Source organism: Rutidosis leptorrhynchoides, chromosome 4 (genome assembly GCF_046630445.1).
Source record: "Rutidosis leptorrhynchoides isolate AG116_Rl617_1_P2 chromosome 4, CSIRO_AGI_Rlap_v1, whole genome shotgun sequence".
NCBI classification, from domain to species: domain Eukaryota; kingdom Viridiplantae; phylum Streptophyta; class Magnoliopsida; order Asterales; family Asteraceae; genus Rutidosis; species Rutidosis leptorrhynchoides.
The window spans coordinates 461191840-461200627 of record NC_092336.1 but is presented as its reverse complement, the minus strand read 5'-3'; the positions used below and the strand labels follow the sequence as shown (position 1 = coordinate 461200627).

The window sequence follows — 8788 nt, the reverse complement described above, 5'->3', positions numbered from 1 at the left end:
GAACTTTAACAATTTAACAACATTAACTCATCTAAAATTAAAGATTAAGCACACCCATTTTCAAGTTCATGCTAGTTACTTCAAAACAACAAATCGAGCAAATAAATCATATTTTCATGTTATACACGAGCCATAGACACTAACTAACACCATTTCAAGTCAAAAACACGAATTTAGAGAAATCTAGAGTTTTTAGAAACTTTACCCCAAGCTATGAAATTTGTACCAAATCGAAGAGGATGAAGAGAGGATCACGAAAAAGTAATTTGTTATTGATGTTTGCTTCTCCAATCGGATTTAGATGATGAATTTGTGAGGATGGGTGTTTGAGTTCATGAAAGGGAAGTAGAGAGAAAAGAGGGAGAAGGTGGGAGGTGAAATGAATGGATGGATAAGGTGGGTTGACTAGTTGACCTAGTCAACTAGTTTGCCCACTTGGCAACCTCGGTCCCTCAAGTTTCAAAGCGGGTGCGGGAATTAACCAAACGAATATTTTAAAAAACGCTCGAGTGAACGAGTGATGTTATAATTAAATAACGGGAAAAAAAATTAAGAACGTTGGTCAACGGAAACTACGAATTTAAATAACGAAAGATTTTATTTTAAAAAAAAAATAGTGTTAAAAAATAAATTTAACGGAAAAACGCGGGATGTTACAACTTGTAAATCACTTTACCAATTATTCCGAATACCATTAAAAAGGAAAGGTTTCCTAAATCAAAGTGGACCTCTCAACAGAGACCCATAATCATATCACAATGTATCTGATAAATCAATCATTTGATATTATCTTCTAATTCCATCGATAAACATATCGAAACAAATACGTTCATGTAAAGTATTATATGTTTAATACTTTGTTAACATTCAATTAATATAACTATACATTATATATACATATCTATATACACGTAAATGTTCGTTAATCGTCGGTATTTGGTCGGGGTTAAATGAATGTATGAACACAGTTTAAAATTTTTGAGATTCAACTTAACAAACTTTGCTTATCGTGTCGGAATAATATAAAGATAAAGTTTAAATTTGATCGGAAATTTTCGGATTATCACAGAAATTGTCATAATTGGTAATAATGTGATCAACATACAATCTGTAACAACATTAGCGTCTTACTATACTAATTTTTTAAGTCACCGTGGATCTTAAAGCTAGTTAACTTATATTGCACAGTGGGCAATACAAACAACATACATATACACCGACCGCCCAATTGCTGCCGATCGCTACAAATCTGCCTAGAGAGGGCGTGGTGAAGCGGTGCTCTCTCCTTTGATTAAACAACCAAGGTTCAATTTTTAGGGTTTCAATTCATTAAACTTCATCCGTTAATATTTGATCTTATTATGTCTTTTAATTTAACTACTTCTATATTTCCCCTAACATTTCTAGGGTTTTAGAATTGTACGACTCTATTGACTTCATTGATTGATTGATTGCTTGAACCACAGTTTTGATACTTTATTTCATTTCAATCACTTTTGTATACTCTTGACATGCAAAATTACGTTTCCGTGTCAAGATTCATCAAGACTGATTTTTGATGCTACCTATGTATGTATATTAGTATATATTTACATGTTGTGTTATATAAATTTGAATTGAGGTATTAGTTTGCAGTAACTGGTGCTGATGTATAGTGTGTTGAATTCTTGAAAGATCCTTTCTTTATTTAAGTATTAGGGTTTATATAGTTTAACTTTGGTTTATTATAGGCTTTTATCAGGGTGTCAAGACAAATGGCAAGTAATCATGGTGGTAAAGATGTTATGGAAACCGGAACGAGTGCCGGCAACACTTCTGAAGCCACCGTTGAGATAAAGATAAAGACTTTGGATTCCCAAACGTACACTATGCGAGTAGATAAATGCGTAAACATCTCTCTTTTCGTGTTATATCAGTGTATCTTTTGAAAACATGTCACATTTTATTATTTGTGATTTGTGAATACTTAAATGTGTATACATATATGTTTATAGGTACCTGTTCCTGCACTAAAGGAGCAAATTGCTTCGGTAACTGGTGTTCTATCAGATCAGCAACGTTTAATATGTCGCGGAAAAGTACTGAAAGATGATCAGCTCCTCTCAGCTTACCGTATCCTTCTCTGTTCTGTTTTATTAGCTAATTACTTACTTTAAGTTTGTTTGAATAGTTTATTTGTAATTTATTGAAAGGTTTGTAATTTTTTTGAGTCCTGATATTGGAGGTCCTTAATTAGCATGAACTGTAGATGTGGAAGATGGCCACACGCTGCACTTGGTTGTTCGACAGCCTATTAACCCATCACTAGTAAATGACGATACAGGTACCTATAAGAATATATGTATACACATTTAGGTATTCACAAATCACAAATTAATATAAAAAATAAAAATTATATAATATGTATACACTTTTAGGTATTCACAAATCACAAATTCACAAACCCATCTCTGTGTCACACACGTTTCCTTTTTTATATAATTATTATAAACCTAATTTGTCATAAAAACCTAAAGGATGTGTCATCTTTTGTCCTTGTTACTGTTGAAAGTTGAAAAATTCTGTCTGTGATATAGAAAGACCATGTAAACCTTAAATGTTATTGACAAGTTGTAGCTGTAGCTTATTGTTTTGTTGGTTCATTTCACTATTTTTTTATTTATCTAAATTTAATCATTGCATGTGGCTTTATTTCAGAATGTATTTGAATATGACATATTCTGCATATGCAGCAAATGATCCAGCATCAACTACAAGACATCATCAACATGGGCCGAGTGTAGTGGTTGGAACATTTAATATATCTGAACAAGGTGATGGTAGTCTTCCAGATTTTAGTCGGGTAAGACTCTGAAAAATATAAATAATTAAAAATTAAAACGCTTGTTAGATTCGTAACCAAAGTAATTGTTTTGTGATCTTTTAATGTTTAGATTGTTTCTGCTGTTCTTGGTTCATTTGGAATAGCAAATGCTGGAAGTGGTGGTGAAACAGTAGATTTGCAAGTACGTGCATATTTCATTAATTTGATCGTCAATTGATAATCATTTTGAAAAAGTTTTCACCTTTTTTATCTTTTTCAACAGCAACACATTTCCGAAAGGCTTTCACACATACCTGGCTTGAACGAAATAAGAAATCCAGCTGGACAACAACCCGAAGATGCTTCTGTAAGGGGCCCACCTACTTCTCAAAATGCTGCTTTCACGATTCCAACCGATGCTTCTATGGAATCTTTGCAGCTCCCTGTAATTACATTCTCTTGAATCTGTTACATGCATAGTTTACATTTTTTGAGTTTTTGTTTTTACTCTCTTATTCAAATATCTTATGGACAGGTTATTCCTGATTCTTTGAGTACCTTGTCCCAGTATTTAAGGAATTTGAGGCGAGAATTTAATGACAATGGTCAGTTTTCTTTTTTCTTCCGAACGTTTAGACACTATTGATTGCAAGTTTTCAAAATTTGTTACTCGGGGAGTACTCGTGGGAGTTTTACAACACTGATTGATAGTTTTACAACATTGATTGATTGTTTGGGTAATCAGGGAGTGATCAAATTGGAATTTTTATACATTAAAATAATAATTTTTAAATTATATGTGTAAATATACAAGAAATTTAATAAGCATACGTATACGTTATAATAATCGTCTAGAAACATAAACATGTATCAAGAACTCTAAAATTCCAATTTAAATTCATAATAACATCTTGACGAACTATTTTTTTAGTTTTTTTTTTTTTTTTGGAACAACAAACACACACACACACCCTTTTTGTCCACGACGGGCCTTGAACTCACAACCTCACGGTTGATGCTTGAGTTGTCTTGATACCGCTAGGCCAGAAGCCCTTTGGTGGTTGACGTACTATTTTGACGGACTAAATTTGACTTTTACCAACTGAATCCGATGTTGACTCATCCACCGATGTTTACTCCTATTTTGGAAAATCGGACCGTTCGGTTCCTAAAATGCAGTAATCAGGGATTAATCAACATTAATCAACATTAATCAGGGAGTTCTACAACACTGATTGATTGTTTGGTTAGTTACTTACCATATAAAATATTAATATATGGTGTTGACAGTTAGGGTCCAGAGCAACGGTTCTCAGTCTCTTGGTGGTGGAACCGCTGGAGCGGAGTCATATGCCGCACCAAACTCGGCGGCTGTTCAGGGCGGGTTACCGACACCTGGCGCTTTGGGTGAAGTGATCGAGTCTACGAGACAATTGCTGATAGAACAAGTTGGAGAATGCTTAACGGTATGTATCCAATATATCACACTAACTATTGATGTTAATTAATCTTGCACACTATTAACTCTGTGATTGTGTAGCAACTGACAAGAGAATTAGGGAATCAAACGAACATAACCGATCCCGTTGCACGGTTAAGAATGCAGTCAAATGCTATGAGGTCAGGTGATCTTTTGCAAAATTTGGGTGCTTTTTTGCTGGAGCTTGGCCGCACGACAATGACACTTCGAATGGGACAATCACCGGTGCGTACGGTGTACAAGTTTGATGTTTGTATCTGTACTGTATACTTTGTTATATATTGGATGTTAAGAATTATGTTTGTTTTTTCAGACTGAAGCTGTGGTTAATGCTGGACCTGCTGTCTTCATATCCACTTCTGGTCCAAACCCCATTATGGTTCAGGTAACGTAGTTGACTTGGAGGTGGCGCAATTTGACCCTTTTACTTATGAATGATTTGATTGAGTTGTGATATATTTCTAACTGGTTAAATGAACGGGTCAAAGGGCCGAACATACAAAAGTCTTCCTAAGGGTATACTTTGTGCATACAAACTGCCAATTATTCCTTTTTGTTGTTGCAAATAAGGATTAATATTGTAATAATGAAGATTTTAATTTTTTGTTATATTTAATACTACCGTTTATTACCATTTGTGTTTTAATGTTGTGGCTATCTAATGCTTGCTTGCCTACTTATTCTTATCTTGTGCCTTGTATAACCACGGTTCAGCCTTTACCTTTTCAACCTGGATCTCGTTTTGGAACGACACCTATTGGCGCTGGCACTAGTTTCCCTGTTGGTTCCGGTTTACGTCCAAGGAATATTGATATCAGAATACGTACAGGTACTAAATACTATTATTATATTTATCATATAATTATATATTTTAATTTTAATACTGATTTACAATCTACAATTTGTATGTGCTCTATAGGTTCAGTGTTGGCATCAGCTTCTAATCAAAGAGACGCAAGTAGCGGAGAGCGGCCCGCATCCGATTCCGCAGCTTCTGATGGTGGAACTACAAATCAGCAAGCCACTGCTGGAAATACGTCTCAGACCAGGGGTGGGCCCGATGTACGGGTGGTCCCTATTAGAATTTCAACAATGCCACCTGGACTTGCACCTTCTGAATCGATCCGAAGTTCTGTGGGTGTATTATATCCCGTGCTCGCACGAGCTCGGCATTCTGGAAACGTAAATGGTCACGCATCAAACGTCAATCACTCTGAGAACCGACCACAGACGGCCCCTAGCTCTGCAGCTCAGCAACAATCGCCCGTTACTCCTCAAGTTCCAGGTACCATATGTTAATATGCTTTACGTTTGTTGGTGTGTTACATGTTACTATGTCTGCGTTTAGCACTGAATGTAACCATTCAGCATTCAGTGTGTTGCGTTTGTTGAACCATTCAGCATTAAATGTTGAACCATTCAGCATCTCCATTTCCTGTAATATCTTATGTCTTATTTAAATTTTATCCAAAATACTTATAAAATGATTGTTACTTTATAAGATAAGAAATTTCTCCTTTTCAAATATTACTTATAAAATAATGATATCATTATATTTTCTTTTTAAAGGTTATTACATTATTTTTTTACATCATCCGTATAGTTCATTCGGAATGATTATCAAACAGGTTATTGTCGTTTAGAACTAAGTTCAATCAGAACCTGAGCTTTGAATCATTCAGATTTTGTTATATCTTTGGGAGTTTTGTTTGCAGGTACAACTCACGGTGTATTGCATAATGGTGAAGGCTTGCCTACAGAGGTTTCTAATGGACTTGATCAACTACTTAGAGGTTTGTTTCCTGGTGACCCGAACCATGGTACCCACTTTGTAGTACAGGGAACGGGCCCAGGTTCTGTTGAAACTGCTCCCACAACCGTCAATGCACAAGAAACACCAATGGTCAGTGATGAAGGGACGTTCCTGTCGAATTTGCTGCACCAGATTATGCCGATTGTCTCTCAGCACATCAATGGTGGTGCTGATGGTTCACCTGTACAAGGCGCTGTTGTTGAAAATGGAGCTGCACAACCTTCTTCAAGTGTAAGTCTTGCTAGTATTATAAGGATTTCGTCTGTTAGTGAAACAATATGTGTTTACATAAATGAGTATGTGAGACCCTAATTGTTCATTGGAAAAACTAAGTTTCCAAAAAAAAAAAAAAATGGTTACGCCTACGCGCATACTATAGAACGATGATGAAACTTATCTGGTTGAACATAGATTGCAATATACTTTCTTTTAGATTCTGATGTGCATATATATGTTGCATGAATGTGTAGGTTGAAGAGAATCGAGATAGAGGTGGGTCTTCAAGACAGCCAGATGGTCCTTCATCTCCTCCATCGCCGAAGCGGCAAAAGGTACTTCTTCAAATCTTTCTTGTTTATATTTTATAGGAGTAATTATTGATGCATGTAGTGGGTCAAAGTGTCAATTTTCATTACGAAAGTAAGATAATCTCAACAATTTTTTTTTTTCTGTTGCAATGGTTTATACAAGTAAAAAAAAAAAAATACTTCGGGTGAGTTTTGGCCCATTTGACATTGTTTTAAATTTTTTTATATCATTATACGCATTTGAGCTTTTGAAGTTCGAATAAAAAAAGATAGATGGATTTAATTACATAGGTCTAAAAATTAGCCTAACAAAGTGAGTATGACGCATAGAAAGCTTTACCTAATAAGATTAGGAGAAACCTAGAGAATAGTACTCCCTCAGTCCACAATAACTAGTCCACAATAACTGTTCCGTTTGACTTTTGACTTTTCAAAGTCTTATTTCTTGAATTTTGACCTTTTTTTTTCTTCTTATTTATGCTATATTCTATTTGATAAAATTTATTTGAAGAGATTTGGTTTTAAAATGTGTTTTTATTGGTATAACTTTTAACAGATACTCCGTATTATATAACACAAACAAAAATATTTATAGTTATAGTTTTGTAGAAGAAAGACTTAAAAAGTCAAAGTGGGAAAATAATTTTGTGATGTAGGGACAACTAGTGAATTAGTCTTTAAGACTTATTTCTTTACGTTGAAATCACCTTATTAAAAAAACTTTTTACTAATGATGCAGAGAGAGTAAGTAATCACAAGAACAAGTTGCATCCTGTTTGAAAGGGTTTTTGCAGTGATATATTTAAGATCCACAGCCTGATTCGGCCTTTTGACCTGATTATTGTTGGCTGCGAATGGGTGATGTGGCAATACATGACAACCCAAGTCCAATTCGTAAACTTCCTCCCTTCCGTCTACATGGCAATGTTTTTGTGTTGAGTAAACAATTGCACAGTAAAAAATGTTGGCTGTCGTTTATTTCATAATTTATATTTATACTTTATACTTATAATTTATATAATTTACTAATTTATATAATATGTCCAGAAAAGTTTACTTGAGTAGACTTTTGTGCCAACAAAATGAGCAATTGGAACATTTATTCGTGGTATATTGTCTAGTATGTTCATCAAATTTGTTCAATCAATTTATGTGACACCGATCTATATAGGATTAATATAGTATGAAATCTTGGATGGTTGAAATAATTGAAATAATTTAATATTACCCATTGTCATGCTACAATGACACATTATACAAGGGAACTGAAAGTTTAGGGAAGAAAGTGTGAATTCATGGAGTGGAGCCGTGGAGGGTCGAAATTTAGAAGCAAAATAAAAATGTGGCTATATGGACTTAACACCCAACACCTTCCAAGTATTGTTGGTAGTAACCCTTTACATATCTCGGTTCTCTATTGGTGCTAACATGAAAAGCGCGAGAACGGAAATCTATTATTAAGTTCCAAAAGTGACTTCTGGACTGAAAAGCAAAATCGATATCCTTTGGTTGGAGGTCGTTTGACTATCGTTAAATCGGTCATGTCGTTTAGTGTTATATTTTCTTTCGCTCTTTAACGCTCCCGCTTGTATCCTTAACCAACTTGAAGGTGTGAGAAGTAAATTCTCTTGGGAGGCTTGGGTGACATCCATAAGATGTCTTGGGTCAAATGAGACAATATACTTGCATCATATGAATCGGACCGGTTAAAAGTGGGTTTTTCTAAAGTAAAAAATTGGGCACTTTTAAGCAAATAGTGGTGGAGATTCTTTAATTATAGCAACACTTTTTGAGTTCGAGTCATTAAAAGTATCTATGGGATCGATGGAGGGTTGGGTCAATCTTCAAGTTTAAGAACAAAAGATAAAGGTTCGGGTTGGTACAGTATATCTCGTATGGGGAAATTGATTGATTCACAAAGCATTGGTTTTTCCTCTTCCTTTAAAAGACAAATAGCACACGGTTCCAAAACGAAATTTTGGTTAGAGAATTGGATTGGTTCTGGTAATTTAAGTGACGTATCCAAGATTATTCAAAGTATAGTTGTGGAAATCAGCACTTGTCAAAGACAGGGTTAGTTGGGCTTAGCGGCGAATCTGAGATGAAACTTCATTGGAGTCTAAAAAAGTATTTAAAAGTTAATTATATTTAAATGATACTTTAGT

General features: G+C 34.8%; 1 protein-coding gene across 1 annotated transcript; it reads left to right on the top strand.

Annotated features, from left to right (window-relative positions):
* Window positions 1-1181: 1181 nt before the first annotated feature.
* On the top strand, window positions 1182-7642 carry LOC139844448 (ubiquitin-like domain-containing protein CIP73). Its single transcript, XM_071834672.1, has 16 exons — window positions 1182-1304; window positions 1731-1886; window positions 1995-2112; window positions 2249-2323; window positions 2733-2842; window positions 2934-3005; window positions 3087-3248; window positions 3339-3408; window positions 4094-4269; window positions 4344-4508; window positions 4597-4668; window positions 4998-5112; window positions 5203-5568; window positions 5999-6327; window positions 6567-6647; window positions 7363-7642. Exons 2-16 carry the CDS (start codon window positions 1755-1757, stop codon window positions 7369-7371), a joined length of 2052 nt encoding a protein of 683 aa, XP_071690773.1. The 5' UTR covers window positions 1182-1304; window positions 1731-1754; the 3' UTR covers window positions 7372-7642.
* The last annotated feature ends 1146 nt before the right edge of the window (window positions 7643-8788 follow it).

Bases quoted from the DNA above. Each gene is read 5' to 3' on its own strand.
- LOC139844448 (XM_071834672.1), top strand. From the start codon at position 1,755: ATGGCAAGTAATCATGGTGGTAAAGATGTTATGGAAACCGGAACGAGT. The intron at 1,887-1,994 runs GTAAACATCTCT...ATATGTTTATAG, and splicing joins CTATGCGAGTAGATAAATGC to GTACCTGTTCCTGCACTAAA. The intron at 4,669-4,997 runs GTAACGTAGTTG...ACCACGGTTCAG, and splicing joins CAAACCCCATTATGGTTCAG to CCTTTACCTTTTCAACCTGG.